At 46.0% G+C, this 21,009-nt stretch overlaps 1 protein-coding gene across 1 annotated transcript in view; it reads right to left on the reverse strand.

Annotated features, from left to right (window-relative positions):
- ARFGEF2 (ARF guanine nucleotide exchange factor 2) overlaps positions 1–21,009 on the reverse strand; it is a 557,551-nt gene that overhangs the window by 329,313 nt on the left and 207,229 nt on the right. The window contains exons 17-18 of the mRNA XM_069243445.1: positions 12,440–12,524; positions 12,163–12,334 (exon numbers count right to left, since the gene is read on the reverse strand). Coding sequence (XP_069099546.1) covers positions 12,163–12,334; positions 12,440–12,524 — 257 coding nt within the window. The remainder of the gene's footprint in view (positions 1–12,162; positions 12,335–12,439; positions 12,525–21,009) is intronic.

The raw sequence follows: 21,009 nt of genomic DNA on the forward strand, positions 1-21,009 counted from the left end.
AAGCAGTGCACTGGTGGCAGCATAGCATGTAGTGATCAGTAGACGTGAGCAGTCTTTTTAATGTGTGTTACAGCAGCAAGATGCACTCATGTAAAGTTCCACTGCTGTGTGCTTAACTCACCCTAGGCTTACAGCAAGCTAGTATGTAGTGCTGTGCAGTGTGTGTTTGTTGTTTGGATGTGCCAGGTGTATGGGTGTATGTGTGCCTGTGGTTCTATTGGATGTTTCGGAGTTCCATTTTGGGAAACCCAGAGCTTAGTGAAGGTAGAGGAAACCTCTCAGACAGATTTGTGGATTGAGGCATTCATGTCAGCTGGGTGGAACACACACTTCAAAGGGTTCTGAATAATTCATTATCGCGGGCACTGGAAAGGGGCCTGGGCGCATTTCTTCAAGGAGAAGGGGCTGAAACGACACTCAAAGAGTAGGGCTCGAGCCTTGAGGTAACCTTTTGATACACATATCAATGTGGCTAACATCCAGGTGTGAACCTCTGGTCACTCCCATGGCCTGTGCTTTGGGGATAACAGATTTGGAGTTGTTCCTGCTGTGACAGACTGCTTTCGGGAGGAAATCCATGGCAGAGGAGAAGGCACTTGAAAAGGAAGCAGACCCCAAACACAAACTTCAAAAACTAATACCCTAAATCACACCTGGTGTCAGGAAAAGGGCTATAAGAAAGGGAGCTCGAGACGCACCAAATTGTAAACTATCAAGCAGCCAGATTGGCTGTGCAAGGAGGGTTAGCTCTGCAAGACTTCTGCCTGTGATGAGGGCTGGGGGCTAAACTCTGGCAGTCTCCCAGTTGGAAGAGAGGACTTCGTGTCTTACAAGACCCCCTGCCTCTGGAGCCTAGAGCACTAGCGTTTGCCTGTCTGCCAAGACCAGTGAGCCCTTAAAGGAAGAGGACAGCACTATAGGTATGGAGGTCCAGCAGAAGATCGTGTCAAGTAGACAGGGGCTTACAGGACTGTCTTTCTACATCTTGTAAATCCAGCACTGAGGCTACAAACATCTGGAAGAGATTTTCCATTATACTAGTAATGTAAATATGACAGTGAGAGCTTGGTTCAACATTAGAGTTGGGGTGAGGGATGAGTGGGGACTGGTTTAATGAATCATGACTTTGCCCCAGACGAAAACCACCAAAACAGCTCCTATTATGCCTAAAGTAAAAGCAAATGGTATTTGGACCTGGAGTCATGAATGACAGAGTCGTGGAATACATTTGAGAAGACTAAATGGAATCACAGAATAATTGTTTCAATTACAAGTATCTTTCGAGGAACATATGTCCCCATGGTAATGTTACCTTTCCTTCTCCTTAGCGACTACTGCTGAATGCCTCAGATTTTAGTCCATGGAGATGTTTTGAGGATGTAGAGTTCAGATGGAATTTGGTTTGACCTCTGAGAACCTGCTTAGTTTAGATATGAAATGTGCCTTTCTTGTGTATACTCCCTGTTGGGAAGACGGCACAAGATTATTGTTTTAGTCATTTAACTGGTTTTAGAATCAGAGAATTGCTATATTCTGAAAAAAAAACCTGATTCGGTATTGTCTTCAGATGTTTAGAGGCTAAGAAATTTATGAAAGTGGGTAAACACAGACAACTGTGAGGGAAGAGGAGGTGTTCACAGGTGCTCTCAAACAGAGGCCAAATATGTTATGAATATCTGGAGGCAACACCTGAGAACACTGACCAGGACTTAAGAGATTATACCACAAACATTGTAAACTTATTAGATGATGAAGTGACCACAATCTATCAGTTATACATGCTCTTTTGATATTATACATCACAAGTTACTGTGCAGAGTAAAAGTGATTGTACAATAACCAATGTGTATCTGTGGATTGTTATATTTGCATCTTTTGTTGTCGGGTTGTTTGTCTTCCCCAGTCTGCACTTGTTATTTTTAAATACTTTTGTAAACAAAATTCTATTTAATTCCTTAAAAAAATGCATTAGGTTTCTTCTGTGATGGACAAGTTACTTACCTTCGGTAATGCTTTATCTGGTACAGACAATATCTAGCTGCAGATGCCTTAGCTTAGAGTTTTCCCAGGCGTCAGTCTGAACCCAGAGATTTTTCTCAAGCAGTACCCCTGCGAGTCGTTAGGTGCCGTTGATTGGCTCCCTGTACGTCAGTGGTGGCGTTCACACCAGACATGACATTGCGGGTCCTATATAGGCGTCACCGTGGCACACTGACGTCAGTTTCTTTTCACGATTTTCCACACCTGAAGCGCAGAGCCATGAAGAACACTGAACACGGGTGTGCCAAAACTAAGGCTCTGAAAGGGGACCACCTGTCCCTAGAAATCAGTTTGCAAACTGGGGAGGACTAGTGGGTCGGTAAGGAATCTGCAGCTAGATATTGTCACTACCAGATAAGGCATTACCGAAGGATAAGTAACTTGTCCATCTGATAGAGACATCTAGTTGCAGATTTTTTACCTTAGAATAGATACCCTAGCAATACCTCCTGAAGGAGGGTCTGTGAACTAAGATCATACTAGAAAGTCCTGCAGGACCGAATGGACAAACTGCATGATCCAACTGACCTGACTGTCCAGGCAGTAGCGTTTGGTAAACATGGGCAGAGATGCCCATGTTGCCACCTAACATATGTCCAGGACTGGAACTCTGCATGCCAACAGTAGTTCCAGCTTAGCTCTGGTAGAATGAACACGCAAGTCCTCTGGGAGTTGCTTTTAGCCACTGAGTAGCACATTTTTATGCATAGAACAACCCATCACTGCCTGACCTTTCTTCGTACCTTCATAACCAACAAAGAGTTGACCATCCACCCAAAACTCTTTTGTATGATCAAGTTAAAACACCAACGCTCTTTTCGGGTCCAGGCAGTGGAATCTCTCCTCTTCCTTGGAAGGATAGGGTGGTGCATAAAAATTAGGCAAGGTAATATATTGGCCAACATGGAAAGGGGTAGCCACTTTCGGAAGAAAGGAAGCCCATGTGTGAAGCACCACTTCATCAGGATGGATGGAAAGATAGGGTGGCCTAATTGACAATGCCTGCAATTCACTCACCCCACGCGAAGATGTAATGGCCACAAAGAAGGCTGCTTTTAAAGTCAGAACACTGAGAGGACAATTGTGGAGAGGCTTGAAAGGAGCGCCCATGAGGAATGTCAGAACTAAACTCAAGTCCCATTGTGGCATAATGAATGGGGAAGGAGGAAACATATGAGAAAGGCCTTTAAGGGACCTACTTAGAAAAGGTGATTTAAGTCTGATCAGGGAGCCGTAAGAAGGCAGAGACTGCAGACAAATAACCTTTGAGAGTGCCCAAAGCACAGACCTGCTGGGCCAACAAAGGTATAAACAAGAGAGCCTCTGACAGAGGGGCAGAGGTAGGTCAGACTTGTCTGTGCACCATGCCACAAATTTCTTCCAACAGGTGTATGCCATTTTGGTGGAGGGACACCAGGCTGCCAAGATAACATTACAGTCTTCAAGAGGAAGGTCAAAAGCTGTGAACTGCAACCGCTCAAACTGCACGCAAGAAGGCAGAGATTGGACAGGTTTCTGTGGAGAACTCTCCCCTGCTGCTGCGACAGAAGATCCTCCCAAAGGGGCAGTCTAAACGGAGGATCGATGGTCATGTTCAGTAGCTCGGGATACCAGACTCTTTGGGACCAGTCTGGAGCCACAAGGGATATTTGGGCTCGGTCATTCTTGATCTTCTTGACAACTCTGGGCAGAAGTGTCATGGGAGGAAAGGCGTACATGAGGCCTGAGCTCCACTCGAGATGAAAAGCGTCAAAGAGTGAGTGCCACCTTGTAACTCCAAAGTCCAATACTGCTGACATTGCGTGTTCTCTCCGGAGGTGAACAGGTCTAACCAAGCTCCTCCCCAATGCTGAAAAAGACCTTACGATACCTCTGGATGGAGACTCCATTCGTAAACTACCAAGCATTGTCATCTGAGTTCATCTGCTCTATCGATCAGAGAGCCCACCAGATTTTGAACCACTACGCAAAAGACCTGTTGTTCCAGCCACGTCCAGAGGCGTAGAGCCTATTGACAAAAGGTCCACGACCACCCCCTCCTCGCTTGTTGCAGTACCACATGGCGGTGGTGTTGTCCATGATCACTTGCACGACCTTCCCTTTAAGAGAGGGAAGAAATGCTTTCAATGCTAATCTGATTGTCCAGAGCTCTAACAGGTTGATGAGGGGTCCGGACTCTGCTGGAGACCAGATGTCTGTGAGCTCTGCCTCTCCAAGGTGGCCGCTCCATCCCAGGAGTGACACATCTGTCATTACTGTCTGATCTGGTTAGGGAAGGTAGAGTGATCAGCCCATGGCCCAATCGCGCTTTGTTAGCTACTACTGTAGATCTTGCGCAGTTCCCTACAAGATCTGGACCATGTCGGAGATTCCCATCATGCTGCGCCCACCGGAACTTCAGGTCCCACTCTACAGCCTGCATATGCCATCTGGCATGTGTCACCAACAGGTTGCAGGAGGCCATGAGGCCCAGCAGCCTAATAGAGTCATTCTCACCGAAATTCAGGATAGGAGCTGAAACATCATAATCATAGCATGAATATCCTGGACTCCCCACTTGGAAGGATAAGCCTGAAACTGCATTGTATCCATGTAGGAAAGTACCATCTTTCCTGGCATGTTACCTCCGTTTTGCCTGTATGTCAATATGCTTTTGTCTCACTGGGATCATGCTGGTCAGGACGAGGGAGAGTGAGTGAGTGAGTGAGTGAGTGAGTGAGTGAGTGTGTGTGTGTGCGTGTGTGTGTGTGTATTTTTTTTTTTGAGGCTCGGCTAACCAGAACCTCAGTGCTTATGCTCTCTCTGCTTTGAAATTTGTCACTATAGGCTAGTGACTTCATTTACCAATTTCAATTGGCACACTGGATCCCCCTTATAAGTCCCTAGTACATGGTACCTAGGTACCCTGGGCATTAGGGTTCCAGGAGATCCTTATGGGCTGCAGCAATTCTTTTGCCACCCACAAGGAGCTCAGACAGACTCTTTTACAGGACTTCCACGGCAGCCTGCGTGAAATACTGCACACATTATTTCACAGCCATTCTCACTGCACTTAAGTAACTTATAAGACACCTATATGTCTAACCTTCATTTAATGAAAACTAGGTGCAAAGATACTAAGTGTGAGAGCACCCTTGCACTAGCAAAGGTGCCCCCACATAGTTCAGGGCCAATTCCCCGGACTTTGTGAGTGCAGGTACGCCATTACACGCGTGCACTACATATAGGTCAATACCTAGATGTAGCTTCACAATGGTAACTCCGCAGGATGTTGTCTGGGGCATTGGAATTGACCACTGTTTGGTGCCTATTGGCGCCTTGTTACCTATGTATATAACTGTTATACTTGTTTTGTTTTACCTTATTTTATTGCAAAACCAATAAAAATTCTTTATAAAAAACAAAAAACAAAAAACACAATGGTAACTCCGAATATGGCAATGTAAGGTGTCTAAGATCATGGAATTGTCCCCACCATTCCAAATCTGGTATTGGGGAGCCAATTACATGCATCCTGGGGGCTCCACCATGGACCCCCAGTTCTGCCAAACCAGCTCTCTGAGGCTTGCAATGAAGCTTTAGCTGCTGCCACCTCACAGACAGGGTCTGCCCTCCTTGGGCCTGAGAAGCTCAGTCCCAAGAAGGCAGAACAAAGCATTTCCTTTGGGAGGAGGTGTACAGGCTGGGGAGGGGTAGCATCCCCCAGCCTCTGGAAATGCTTTGAAGGGCACACACGGTACCCTCCTTGCATAAGCCAGTCTACACCGGTTCAAGGACCCCCAGTCCCTGCTCTGGCGCAAAACTGGACAAAGGAAAATTGGGAGTGACCACTCCCCTGTTCATCACCATCCAAGGGGTGGTGCCCAGAGCTCCTCCAGTGTCCCCCGGACTTCAGCCATCTTGTTTTCCAAGGTGTGGGAACAATCTGGAGGCCTCTGAGTGGCCAGTGCCAGCAGGTGATGTCAGAGACCCCTCCTGATAGGTCCATACCTGATAGTAGCTAATCCCCCTCTCTCAGGGCTATTTAGGGTCTCTCCTGTGGGTTCTCTTCAGATTCTACTTGCAAGTTTCCAGCAGGAATCCTCTGCAACTACTACTTCATCCTCTGACCTCGGATCAACCACAGACTGCTCCAGGAACAGCTGTAACAGCAACAAAGTATCCAGAAGGGCTACTTTTCCTCTGCAACTTCAGCTCCAGGCAGCAACTACAACAGTTTCCACAGTGTGCGCGCTCTGGGGACTCCCCTTCTCCACTCTGCACCAGATGGACCGAAGAAATCTCCAGTGGAGTGACAGAGTTACTTCCTTGCTAAAGCAGGCACCATCTAAGTCGACGACCGTTCTCTTGGACTCCTTTCCTGGCAAAGAGCGTGCTCCTTGGAACAAAGAGGGTGGACACAGACTGTACTAAGGTCCTGCTGTCCCAATTTGGAGGAGGTAAGACCTTGCCTTCCCCGAGAACGACAGTACCCCTGTGCTCAGCGTCTTCTTCACCTTCTGAGGCCTGTCTGCACTATTTGCAAAATTCCTTTGTGCACAGCCTGGCCCAGGTCCCCAGCACTCTATCATGCGACGCTCAACTCGCTAAGTTGTTCTCCAGCGGCGTGGAACCTTCCTTTGTAGTGCTGCATCAACCGCATCTTGCACCCCCTTTGTCCCTGTGTCCTGGGACTCCTGTGGGTGCTATCTTGTGTTCTGAGGGCTCTCTACAGTGCTGAGAGCCCCCTCTTTCTCTCACACAGAGTTGAGGCCCCCAGGTCCCTCCTGGGGCCAGATAGGACCACTTTGACGCTAAACGCGACTATGCCGGAACCAAGGCTTGTTGGAGGAATCCGGTACCAAAACTCGCCTGCATCCAACCTCTATTCTTGGGACATCCAGTGCATCATGCAGGAACCTGCTGACATCTTCCTTGGGGCATTTCTGCAGTCTTCGTCCAACAACCGGGGACTCTTCTTTTGAACCTTCTTCTGGGTTGGCAGGGGCTCCTGTTCTTCTTGGAACTTCTTTCGACTTCTGGACTTCGTCTCCTTCCTTTGCAGGTCTTCAGGTCCAGGAATTCACCATTTGTTGGTTGCAGTCTTGCTTGGTTCTTGCAATAACTCTAAGCATGACTTGTAGTGTGTCCTAAGGACACTTGCAGTACTTTACTCCTGCTTTTCTGGGCTCTGGGGTGGGGTAATTTACTTACCTTTACTGTATTCTTACTCTCCCAGCGATTATCTACACACTACACTTGTCTAGGGGGGAATTCATGATTCGCATTCCATTTTCTTAGTATATGGTTTGTGTTGCCTCTAGACCTATTTTCTCCCATTGCATTCTATAGCATTTCCTATGGTTTGCACTATCCTATGTCTAATTACTTACCTTATTTTGGTGTCTAGTGTATATATTGTGTATAATACTTACCTCCAGAAGGAGTATTGCCTTAAAGATATTTCTGGCCTTGTGTCACTCAAATAAACTACCTTTATTTTTGGTAACACTGAGTATTGTCTTTACCTGTGTATAAGTACTGTGTAACTATAAGTGGTATTGCAGGAGCTTTGCATGTCTCCTAGTTCAACCTAAGCTGCTCTGCTATAGCTACCTCTATTAGCCTACGCTGCTAGAACATTACTACTTCACTAATAAAGAATAACTGGACCTGGTACAAGGTGTAAATACCCAAGGTACCCACTACAAACCAGGCCAGCCTCCTACACTCCAGAATAGCTCCGATGAAAGGAAGCATTTAAGAGGGATTCAGGTGTGACTTTGGCATGTTTATAATGAACCCCAGCGAATGCAGGAGGTCTGCCATAGTTTGGAGGTGGAAAATGACAGCCTAGGGCGAGCCGTCTTCAACAGCCAGTCGACGAAATAGGGAAGACTGAAACCCCAGATCTGCGCAGATGTTATGCCATTAATTGTGTTTGACCAATGACTGTGTTTCACCACTGCACATATTAGTTGTTTAATGTTCATCAGGAGCACATTACATTCTGTGTTCAGTTTAGCTGCCTATTGGCTTTAACGTGGCATTAGCCATTACATTTGGTATTTAGGTTAGCTGCCTATTGGCTTTAACATGGCATTAGACATTACATTTGGTATTTAGGTTAGCTGCCTATTGGCTTTAACGTGGAGTTAGACATTGCAGTTGATTGCAGATGAGCTGTGTTTTTCCACATGGTAGACCAAGCTGTGTTTTTCAAATTGAATTCACACGAACCCTAACGTCATAAGAGAGCGTATATTTGGTGTTTTCCTTTCTGCTCAGCCTTGGGAAGAGGAGAGGCTTAGGAGATCTGGCCAATCTCCAATGGCTTGTTTTATTTCCCAGGTCTGGGAGGAAGGGGCCAGGCTTTTTTACGGTGGCCCTGGGCAGCAGCAAGGGGAGATTCTCCAGGACTTCAGTCAGGAGCGGATGTCAGCTGCCTGGCCTCCCGTTTGGGTGGAAAATGTCCTTCTCGCAGTTGAAAAGGAGTCATCAACTTGAAAGCATGAGAAGGATGACGAGCAGTGCTAGGCCCTACGGTGATGACATTTTGACTTTTATTCTTTGCTTTGAAGTTATGCTATAATATAATCACATGTATTTGCTGTGTACATTGAAATTGAGAAGTACTTTGATATGTTTTGCTTTCATTGCTGCAAAACGTGTGCTTCCAACCTACTAATCTCGTCTCTCAGGAACCTCGTAGTGAAGTAATAATAATAAATGTCTTCTTTAAACTAAGAAGTGCATTCCAGAGAAGTTTTGTCAGCTCGGTCATAAGAGATAAGGAAAGCAAAACAGTAGATGAGCTGCACCCACAGCCATCACCTTGGTGTACACCCGAGGGGAGATGGTAAGGCAAAAGGGGAGCACAGTGAACTGAAAGCATTTGTGGCCTACTGTAAACTGCAAGTAACGTCTGTGGGCAGGCAGGACGGGAATGTGAAGTAAGCATCCTGCAAGTTCACCACTATCATCCAGTCCCCTGGGGCCAGGGCAGATAAAATCTGAGGCAGTAAGCATAATGAACTTCTCCTTCGTGATGAAGAGATTGAGGGACCAAAGGTCTAGGATAGGGTGGAGGCCCTTGTCCTTTTGGGACCTCAGAAATTAGCCGGAATAACAACCATGACCTACTTCTGGCACAGGGACACTCTCTATGGCTGCCTTGACCAATAACCTCCTCATGAAGAAGAGCCAAGTGATCCTCCCATCTGATCATAGGAGGGTGGAATGGATGAAGGAGTAGTCTCGAAGGGGAGGGAGTAGCCCCTTCGGACTATCCGCAAAACACACCTGTCTGACATGATGGACTGCCAGCGGAGCAGGTGATGGCAAATCCTGCCTCTGAATGGTCCCTGGTGGGAAATCATCAGACTAGGAAGGTTTGGAGGAAGCTGCAGAATGGGGGTGGGGGGCTGACTGGACACTCCGCTGGCTCCCTGATCCATGAGGATGGTGGATCCCACATCTCCCGGCACGCAGGGGTTGGGCAGCATGCGTGACACGGTGACTGGAGGGGAACGGTTGTGGTGGTGCACCCCTTCAGTAGCCAAGAGAGGAGCAAAAAGAAGACTGAGGGGGGCAAGGGCTGCTGTGAGGTCCAAGGACCTGGCCGTTGCATGAGAATCTCTGAAGCACTCAAGTCCAAGTCTAATTTGTCTCTGAAGAGACGGTTGCCATCAAAGGGCATGTCCAGAAAGGTAGACATCCCCAAAAAAAACTGACGTCCTCAACCAGGCGTAGAGCCCAAGGGCCACCGTCAATGCAACCTCTCTGCCCAGTGAGTCAGTCATATCCAGTCCACATCGGATTGTGAACTTTGCTATGTCCCTTCCATCAGCAACAGCTTGAGAGAGTACAGCCCAGGTTTCCCTTGGGACCTGTGGCAGCACTTGTGCAACTCTATCCCATTGAGTATGGATACAATGGTCCATTTAATGGCCCAAAAGGCATGCAGTGTTCACGGACTGCAATCCCAGGCTGGAGGAAGAAAACATCTTCTTCCAAATTTGGTCCAGTCTCTTGGATTCCCTATTCAGGGGTGCAGAAGGGAATGCGCCGTGAACATAGAGGCCTGGCTAACAAAGCTCCCGAGGGTGCACTGTTGCGTCAGGAATGGTGTGTCTGTTGGAGCAGGTCTATGGTGGCGGACAATGGTCCTCTTCACAGAAGCCCCTGTGCTGGGTTTGAACCAGGTACCCAGCAGGACATTGGTAAGGGCTTCACTGAAGGGTAAAAGCAGTTTAGAGGATTAATTATGAGGCTGAAGCACCTCTGTCAGGAGGTTAGTCGTGACTGCCACCAAGGGCAGCTTGAGCCTCAGGACCCTGGCCGCTCTTCACATCACCATGGAGTAGGACGCTCCCTCCTCCGTAGCCACGGAAAGGGGAGAAAGCATGCCAGTGTCCGAGGAGGTATTCAAACCACTGGCTTCACCTAGGTCCATACGCCAGTCCATAGGATTTTGAAGATGGTTTTCTAATGGGTCCAGTAACCCCTCCCATTTCTCACCTTACACCAACCCATAAGAATAAGGTCCAGGATATGACATAGGGGGCAAGGCCCCTGTCAAAGTCAGAATCAGAGTACAGCAACACGGATCTGGTTCTGTGTTGGAGTAGGCAATGATGATGGGGTCAATGCTACCCGGGGAGCACAGGCGGCATCAGAAGCGTCAACATTGGAAGCAGTGTCATGGAAGGTCGAGGTGGCATGACTGATGGTGGTTCAGATCCAAGAATTAATCCATGGTGACTCTCCGAGCAGAGGTTGAAGCCAATGGCGCGGAACCCAAGGGGGCCCCTTCTGACCCCGCGGAGCCAGAGGGCATTCCAACGAGGTCAGACTGCCAAAAAATGTGGCACATGGGCTCATAAAACTCTCCAAGTTGGGTAAGGGTCACTGCGGCTCCTGGAAGCTTGGGGAGGAGAGGAACCTACCGAGACGCAGGCTCCAAGGATGGAAGCCTAGAGCGACGATGTTCCTTTTCCCTCGTCTCGTAGGCTGACAGACAGGTTGAAGTCGAAGAACGTTTGGTCTTCTTTGACTTCTTCTTGCGCCTCGACTTACCCGATCATCCCGAGGACTTGGAGTGGGACGACGAAGTGGGGCGGCTCCGCGATCGATCGCAGGACCTTCCTCGTGACCTGGGTAGGGACCTACAAAGAGCCAAGCAATGGACAGCTCCCTCAAAGCCTTTCGATCCATTGCCTGGCACTCGGAGCACAACTTCAAGTCCTCGTCGTGCTCCAAACATCACAAGCACACAAGGTGTAGATCCCTCACAGACATCACCTGATGACAAGACTTGCAGGGCTGGAACCCAGTCTTACACAAAGACCTCCTCGAAGTACCAGTAGTGTAGACACTCAAAAAAATCTTTGACAAAAAGTTGAAAAAGGATCACTCAAAAATCGACTGATGGGTAGCTCTTCTTCGGATCAGCACTGGCTGGCGCAGAAAGAAAAGAACTGACATCAGCTTGCCGGGGTGGCACCTATATAGGAGCTCCGACATCATGTCCAGCGCTGACGATGGACACGGAGCCGATCGATGCCACCGAACGGTGTGCATGGGTACTGCATGAGTAAAAATATCTGGTTCCAGACTGACGCTTGAGGGTAATTCTAAGATAAGTAATCTGCAACTAGATGTCTCAGATACATTATGTCAGAAAAGAGAACACCAAAGGTTTCCTGGATGAATCAAAGTTAGATATCCTTTCTGTTCACAGATAATAGATTCCATCAACGCTATGTTGGCTGTGAGCAAATGATAATACCACTGCTAAATTGTTTTGTTTCCTATTTAGACTGAGGTGTACCTTTATTTCACAGAGAGCATCCACTGAATTGTATGCAGACTAGCAGCAATGATGAAAGACCAAGAGTAACAAACATTATAATTGCATGAGAACTGGGCAAGCCCAAAGCCTAAGGTACATGCATCAGTAGGCTAATTTAGGAACATATTAATAGTGAAGGAGAGTGTTATACTGGCATTCATAACTTTTTGAGTGTAGCACTATGATATATACATAAAATGTAGATATTCTGCCGTTTTTAAAATAAAAAATTAAATTTCCAAGCATACTTTCAGATTTCATTTAAGTGTCTCTTATACCCTACTACTTACTTGGCTTTGTGGATTTAGTTGCAATACTGTATTCTTTTGATTCCTTTATTGTAATTTTCTTTCCTTCGATTTCATCAAAGATGGCTGACAGGTAGTCCTCAGGTAAATCATTGCTATCATTAATTCCTCTATTCATTTTGATGTACTGTTCTTTTGTCATTTTATTTTTCACCTATGCAAATAAGAGATGGAAAAATTATGCATCTTCATGGAGAAAACAGGGTTGTATTGAAACAATTTGCATATGAATCTCAAATGTATTTTTCCACAAAGTTACCTGTGAACTGTGCAAATCAGTTGTCAACATTATGATGGAGTATGCTAATACGTATGCTGTATCAGCACTTGCAAATATTGTTTGTCTGTTAAAAAAAAAAAGAAACAAAAGTCATATTTTTCTAAAGCACCACAAATAGCACAATTCCATTCTCCAGTATACACCAGTCAACAGTAACAAACAATATAGCAACAAGTGTCATCATTTCTTTGGACGATTTTACAACAAACATGCACACTTTTGAGCAGTAAAACTCAATACTGTATAAAGCATTAATGATTTGATATGCTTACTCACATGATTCATACCAATGAGATTTGTAGATCCTAAAGATCTGTACATTTGTCTACTGAGCTGTCACTTGAGTAATTAAATTAAGTCTTTTTTGCATACATTTAAAAAAATATGCGCATTAACTTATTCACTATTTTGCATTATTTTTCTTCCAAAGAACAAGTTATCTTCAGTTATCTTTCTAGTGAATACTTTATCTAATCCCAGATAATTCAATGTAATAGTCTCCCAAAGCACCACACTGGATTTTTAAACTTTTGTCAAGATGTAGCTATGTATCAGTTCGAATGGTGTACCCATGAGTAACACTGGGGTATCGTAAATCTAGTGGCAAATGTGTCCGATCTTTTGTAAACCTCATTATAACAGGTGATTTCAACAGGGAAGGCTGGTCAAGCAAATGTAGCAAGGCCAAAAAGGCTGACAAATAACATTTAATAGTGCACACTGCTAGGCCTTGATGAGTCAAAGAGAAAACAAACTAACGTAGGGGTGCTTGACCTATAAAGGGTGACTCTTACTGATACCACACCAGGCCACAATAAATTGACTTTGTCAAATTGCACATGGCAGAGATGATGAAATCTACCTCTTCAAGTGGCTGATCAAACAAGCACCTGCTGCCACTCAAACTCTAAGCATGGAAGTGAAGGGTGCCCAGGTTTGAGTGAAAGACTCTGCTCTGCTGCTGTGACAAAAATCCTCCCCAAGTGGTTATCTCATCGAAGGACAGATGTCCAGGCCCAGATGTTCTGGGTACCACAATCTCCTGGGGCAAGTTTACTTGGGCCTGGTCATTACTGATCTTTTTCATAACTCTGGGAATGAGAAGCAAAGGCAGGAGAGCGTAAAGCAGTCCTGTGTTCCAATCCAGGAAGATTGCATCTCCTACTCAGTGCTCTTTAACAAGCAAAGCCTTTGAAACAGCATTCTCCAGGAGTGCAAAAATATATAGCCATTCTCCTGACTACCGGGAAATACCCTTTGCCACCTTGGGATGTAGACACCATTCATGATCTGCCAGAAGACACATGCTTAGATGATCCGATATGGCATTCAAAGACCCTTGTTTGTAATTGGGTAAAAGTACTCACACTCCAACCTACTCAAGAGTCTCGAGCCTCCTGGCACAGTTTCAGATCCCCAACTGCTCCTGCTTGATGCAATACCATCTGCTGGTGGTGTTGTCAGTGGGAACCTGTACTAGGTTCCCCTTCATGGACGGCAGGAAAGCAACTCCAAGAAACTGATATGGAGGCAGGCTTCTGTCGAAGACTAGAGTCCTCTGATCTCCACTTCTCCAGAAGACCTCCGCAACCCAGTAATGACGCTTCTATCATCAGCTAGGGGTGGGGTAGAGAAAGGGGCCTGACTCTGGACCAATTGCAATTGAGCAGCCATCACTCCACATCTTGAGTAATCTCCTCCAAAATCTGGATGGTATCCAATAGATTTCCTTGATGCTGGGCTCTCTGGAACTTCAGATTCTGCTGCAGAGCCTGCATGTGCCACCTAGCATAATTGACAAGGAGGATGCAGGAGCTAAGATGCGAAGAAGCATCAGAGCTGCTCTCACCGTGATCTGGGACCAAGGTTAAAACATCAGGATCATCTCCTGAATGTCCTGACTCACTGCAACAGAGTGAAGACCTTCAACTGCACTGTATCCAATATAGCTACAATGACTGGCAGCCTCTAAGAAGGAGTCATATGTGGCCACTGCGCAGTGATCGTAAACTCTAGTGTTGTTCGGATGTTCGCTGTCTCATGGAGGTAGTTCATGACTGGCCTTGGTGAGCTCACCTTCAACAGTCAGTCATTGAGGTAGTGGAAAACTGGTACCCAGACCTCCAAAAGTGGGCAGTGATCACCATAATCACTTTTGTGTACATTAAGGAATGCTGGTGAGGCCAAAGTGGAGCACAGCAAAACGAAGATATTGCTGACCGACCTTGAACTGCAGGTAACATGCATGAAACTGCTTGATCGGTATATGAAAATGTGTCCTGTTTATACAAGGACACCATCCAGTCCTCCAAGAGCAGACAAGATATGGACTCATATGAGCATTTAGAATTTGTCCATCTGCAGGAAGGCATTAAGAGGCTAAAGGTCCAAAACATGTAGGCGTTCCTTGTCCTTTTTCATCAGCAGGAAATAGCCAGAGTAATAACACTCTCTTCTTTCAGAGTGCACCTATCAAAGTCGCTCTTGGGTGTAGGTGGGGCAAGGAGTGCGGGGGACGGGGATAGTAATGGGGCCAATTTGGCAGGGCAAAAATGAAGGATATGCCATAGACATGCTCAATGACTTTCAAATCCATCTGTTGGACATGATGGATCCCCACCCAGGGTGGCAGTGCTGAATACTTCTCCCCGTTGGATGGGTGTCTGCCACTAAGGTCAAACTAAAGAGGATTGCTGGCTACTGCCACAGGGGAAGAGAAAGACAAGAGGAAGGACTGGTGCCCCCCTCTAGCCTGTGCACCACCTCTCAGGCCATGTCCTGTGTCTCAAATGGGTTAGGGTGACTGCTCTAGTTGTTGGGGAGGCTGTTGCCATTGTTGAATTATCTTAATTGGAAGGAGTCAACAGACCCAGGAAAAACTCTGTGACTACTGTCTACCTCAAAGCAGAATCAACGTTTTCACCAAAAAAGTGCAAGGCATCAAATGGGATATGACAGAGGCTTGTACATTGCTAGAAAGTTCTGTAGGGTGCACCCACATGTGTCTGCAGAACCCAACAGCCCTTCCCAAGCAATCAGTAGAACCTAGGACATCATAAATCAGATATTTGGCCCGTCTTGTCCATCATGAACTGCGTGAGCCAAAGAAGCCTTAAGATCTTCAAAGACGTTTGGCAAGATCTTTTGGACCATGTCCCAGAGGGCATCCATCTAGCAACCCAAAAAATAAAAAGCACTGACCAACCTCAATGCCAGGTGCCAGGCTAGCAGAATAGAATATACATTTGCCAAACACCTCAATCCTCTTTGACTCACTATCTAGAGTAGTAGTGAGGAATGAATTGGGATTCACCTTGCTAGTTCAAGCCTGAACCATCAGGCTCTTTGGAGAAGATATTTTAATGAGAAATTAAGGATCACCAGAAACTGGTCATATAATGCCTGAGCACCTGCTTATTCACCAGTGTGTGTAACAGGGGTTTGACCAAGTGCCCATCAAGGTATTAGTGAGGACCTTGTTTAAAGGAAGCAAAGGCTCAGAAAAGGTTGGCACAGGGTGCAAAAGTTCATTAAGGGAATTCCTTTTTGTCTTGCCTGTAGGCTAATCCCAGGACCCCAGCTGCCTATCTGACCTTAACTGCAAATGATACACACTTGTCCGTTGGTGGATCAAGTGGCAAGTCAAACCCGGGTTTAGGGGAGGTATCAAGCCTCTGAGTCTTAGGTCCCTGAAAAAGTATAGTGATTGGGATCAAACTATAGCCCTACCCTTCACCATTATCGTACAGACTCTCGTTATAGTAACAGGACTGCTGGATTTGGGTGACAGCACCACAGAGTGTGTGGACTTAGTTTGATCCTGCACCATGTGACAGCTCCCAGCCTAACTCTTACAGACAGCTAGCAGCACCTCACCAGTACCCAAGAGTAAAAGGTGATTTGTGGGAGCTCTTCGCATGACATCTGGATTTCTCAGGGAAATCGTGGTGGAACAGGTCTTACTCTTTTCTCTCAGTCACATATGTCTCACACATTCAAAGGCAAAACAGAAGCAGGACTAAGTTCAATAAGTTTTATTGAATCAACTGCATTCTAAATGCATACATTGTGATTACGAGGATAATAAAACACAATAAAAGCAAGGCAGTGACAAGGAAAGTAAAACATAGGAAAAGTCCCATCATACTGTCAAAAAGTGGTTCTAAAATCCCTACCTGCACTACTAAGGTTGTATACAAGAGCATGGCAGTGTAAGCCCTAATCACCCACCAGGACCCCCAGGTGTACGCCATCCCCCATACCTGTGATTGTAAGTAAAGAAGAGGTCTTATGATCTACTGTGAATCCTCCCACATGCAGGGAGAGACTGTATCAGGTCTCAGCAGAAACTGCAAAGCAGACAGGCAGTGTATACTGGCAACTGGTTGGAATTCCCCTCTATTGTGTACGAGGCAGTGAGGTGTTTTATAATAAAATATCTTGTGTTCAGAGAAAACTGCCCTGACGTGACATCTATTTCTGTGTATGAGAGTTGGGGACATGATGGATGCTTTGTGCCAGCAGTAACCAGTAACTTATCATGTACAACCTTGAATGAAGCACAGAACGAAAATGTTGTGCAGAGAAGGGAGTAACAGAATTCTGTGCCAAATGACACGCTGCTAAAATAATAAAAACATCTCCACTAAAATAAAGTTTTGCTAATATAATAAGAAAAATAAAATTGCATGTTTCAGTGTGAAAGGGCACAAGCTGCAGGGCTAAGCTAAAATAATGTGCATGTATAACAGCTAAAGTAACCTCACAACACCATCATCATCTCTATCTGGGGGTTGTAGGAAGCCAGGCTTCTTACAGGTTGTCCCCCCACTTTTTGCCCCCCTTTGAACTACTAGATGTTGTTTTTTGACTATGACAGTGCACTGAAGCTCACTAACCAGGCACCAGTGCCAGTGTTTCTTTCCCCTAAAAATGAAATACTTTTGGCACACACTTTAGCACCCCTGTAAGTCCCTAGTAAATGGTGCCCCTGGGTACCTTGGCTGTGGGTACTAAAGAGGATCTGGACCTTGTATTATGTCACCCTAAGGACCCCCATACAAATTACATGCAGACTAACACTGCAGACTGTGTGTCATGCTGTAAACCATGAGTGAAAACACGCCCATGGCACACATGTAAAAGTCACTGAATATGATCTATGACCTTAGAGTCCTAAGGCAGGGTGCAATATATTTTATGTGACAATATATCTGCATGAAAAGATATGCCCCTGTGATGTCTAGTTCGATTACTAGATATGACAGGTTAACAGTGAAGCCAGTTTAAGGTATATACTGGACACTGGTCACACAGCTACATAAAGGCTTCACTGAAATCTATAGTGTTTGGTATCCGACACCTCGTCTTAATAAATCCATACTGATGCTAGTATTGGATTTATTATGACATGCACCCAAAGGGCTCCTTAGAGGTGCCCCCTGACAACCTACTAGTCCTCTAGTGTACTGGCTGACTGGTGGTGACCAGCCTGTCACATCAGAAGAGTTTCTACTCCCCTGGAGGTGACAGCTCGCATTCTCAGAGTCCAAAAACAATGCCTGCTCTGGAGGAAGGTGTTATTACCTCCTCAAGCAGGGTGGCTAGTAAGTCTGCATATCAAGGTCAGGAACTTCAAAGTCCCTGCCACCTTTGATACGTGACCCTGGCTTTCCCCAGACATGGGAGATGACACCCCCTGCCCCGAGGCCCATTTGGCACCAGGACAAGTGGGAAATTAGCTGTGAAAGTAGGCGGTTTGCACTACCAGGCTAGTCACACCCCTAAGGTGGGGTGCCTGATGTGCTACACAAAGGAAAGGTTCTACCATCTTGTTTTTGGTGGAACTAGGAACTATGGGCCAGGGTTATGCTCACTCCCCACAAGAAAAGGGCATGTGGGGGCGGGGATCGATTGGCTACTAGTCTACAATCCCTTAGATGCCAAGAATTTAATATTTAGGTGGCCCTCTGACATGAAGAACTCTGATGCGCTTGGCTACAAAGAAAAGGAGGACAAAGAAGAGCTGAAGACGTAAGAACTATGGACCAGCTATAGACCTGGCGCAAAACTTTTCCTGCTCCTGTCCCGACAATGGCAAAGACCGACTCGTCCTGCAGCTGTGTATCCGCTCAGAGGCTTCTAGGACTGCAACTACTTCGCCCCCTCCCCCCCCTAGTCAGCATCTCCTTTTGAGTGGAGGAGCCACTTCCCTGCAACAGCAGGCACCAACAGTGACTGTCTGGTTATCTGTTTTGCTGACCATCGGGTCCATCAACTGAGTGTCTCGCCAGGAAGAGAATCCTGAGTGTCCAGTAGTTCAGCCCCGTTGACCTAGCCCGTCTTCGAGATGCTGAGCGTGCCCAGAGCCTTGGTGCAACAATACCCGGAGTCCCGCAGCCAGCTGCATGCACCAAGGCTTGTTTAGTGTCCAGGTCAAACACCTACACCGCCAGGACCGACCTACCGACAAGGACGTCAGCAACATCAAGGCCAGCACCGGCAGCGCCCCTTCTGTCTTGTTTTCCTCCCATCAACAGGTCAAGCCAAAAAGTGATTGTCTCTAAAGCCAGTGTCCCACCAGACAAAACACCTCTGCACCTGAACCCCAGAATCCTAGTTTGAGTCCACCGAGGGTGCCCCTGGCCCCCAGAGACCCTCAAGAACGGAGCCTTCCATTGGGTTCAGCTGGACTGGTCAACCAGTCCCCAATTGCAACCCTTTATTTACAGATACTGCTCCAACTGACTTTAACGCATAGCTTCCGAGGCTACCACCGACAGGAGCACCTCTGCTTCCTGACAGACCAGGACAGGTAGCCCGAAACTGCTTGTGGTCCTAAGGATTTTGGCCCCTACATCCCTTAAGTCCAGAAGAACAATCCTGTAAGTCCTGGACAAGTGACCTTGTGCAATATCCCCATAGGATAACATTACAGAGTTCAAGGTTCATTCTTCAAATCTGACAGCTGTATTTTCTAATTGTTGAAATATCGCTAACTCGCCTTGAAAATCATGGTGTCTAAATTGAGACAAAAATCTATGCTATTTTTTAAAAACGGTCTCAAGTTTCTTCTCAAGTGTCTGTGTCATTTATTGAATCTGTGTTCAACAAATGCTTCGCACTACCCTCTGATAAGCCTAAACTGCTTGCCCACACTATCACAAAGGAGAGCATTTAGGGTTGTTACTTTAACCTCTGTCAACCAATAAACATCGCCTGTACTAGCTGTATGGGGCATCCCTACATTGGTACAATGCACAGATAGCCAGCTTCCTACAGGGGTGTAACCTGTTCTCGGTCGAAACCAAGGATAGTGAAGCCTCTGTGGATGCATCTACCCTGGTAGAGCCATTGGTACACATTAGGGCTAAATGACCAATTGCACCTTGGTAATCTCTTAGAGCAACACTAGTCGAGATCGGGCTGAAGTTGGTTCAGTGTCAGATATTGGAATTAGCACTGCATTTTGTTCCAATGCTGATGGCATTGGCACTGGTGTCGAGTATAAAAGGGCCAATGCAGGTTTAGGAGCAGGAGTTGACAGCTATACCAGAGTGATTATGGGAAACAGGATATTAAACACTTATCCTCCATCCCTATACTGTAGGATTAGTTGCTATATAACCAGGAAATCGTCACTTTCAGGATGTATACATGCTGACAACCTTTCCTTCACCATTGTGTCAAATTCTATTTCAGATTCCACCGCCATGCAATAATCATTTTGGCCAGTAACAATAGTTAGAATATGAGCCTTCAGCACCTTTAAAATGTATTTACAGCCCATCTGATGTATTCCTAAGATAATTATAATTGTGCCTGATTCTACAATGAAAATCACTACTGATTTAATAAATGCTAGCACTTTCTTCCATTAAGTAGTTAATATTGGGGAAGCACACCACTCGTGTGAGAGCCACCTCCACCCTAAATCCATTCAATCACCTATCAACCATCTATGAATACATTTTGTAGAGTTTATTTGGAATGAAACGTTTTACTGAGAATTCCGTCTGTTTGACCAAAAGGCAAGATTCATATACTCTCTCTCCACAGTAAGTCCTGCTTAGTATTGGAGAATTCCTTACCTAGGCTTTTTCCGTATCTCAATTCACATATCTATTACACTACAGGCACTGGATTTCCATCCTTTGTTCCCAGATACATTTTAAGTAATTTATTTTCTTGAGTCAACTCCCTAACTTTCAGTTGCATTACCTAATGTCTTATTTGCTGCTTCTGTCAGTCCATACCTTTGTTAGCAATTGTCAAAGTACTCAATTTACTTCCCGACAAATTAGTCAGATATGACTCTCCACATTCCAGCTTTTAATTTCTGGAGGGCTATCTTTATATTGTGGGATAACATCTAAACATGGAGCCGTTAAAGGGGATGGGAAGCATGTCATTTTAGGAGTGGACTTTGTTTTAGTAATATTTTAAGATTTACAAACAAAACCATTGCAAGCACTTGAAACCCTGAGGCCGGTGGCAAGGTAGTGTACAAGCTCAACGCACGTCAACCTCTCCTTAACATGTGCAAAAGT

The sequence above is a fragment of the Pleurodeles waltl genome, chromosome 7 (assembly GCF_031143425.1).
Source record: "Pleurodeles waltl isolate 20211129_DDA chromosome 7, aPleWal1.hap1.20221129, whole genome shotgun sequence".
In the NCBI taxonomy this organism is placed as follows: Eukaryota; Metazoa; Chordata; class Amphibia; order Caudata; family Salamandridae; genus Pleurodeles; species Pleurodeles waltl.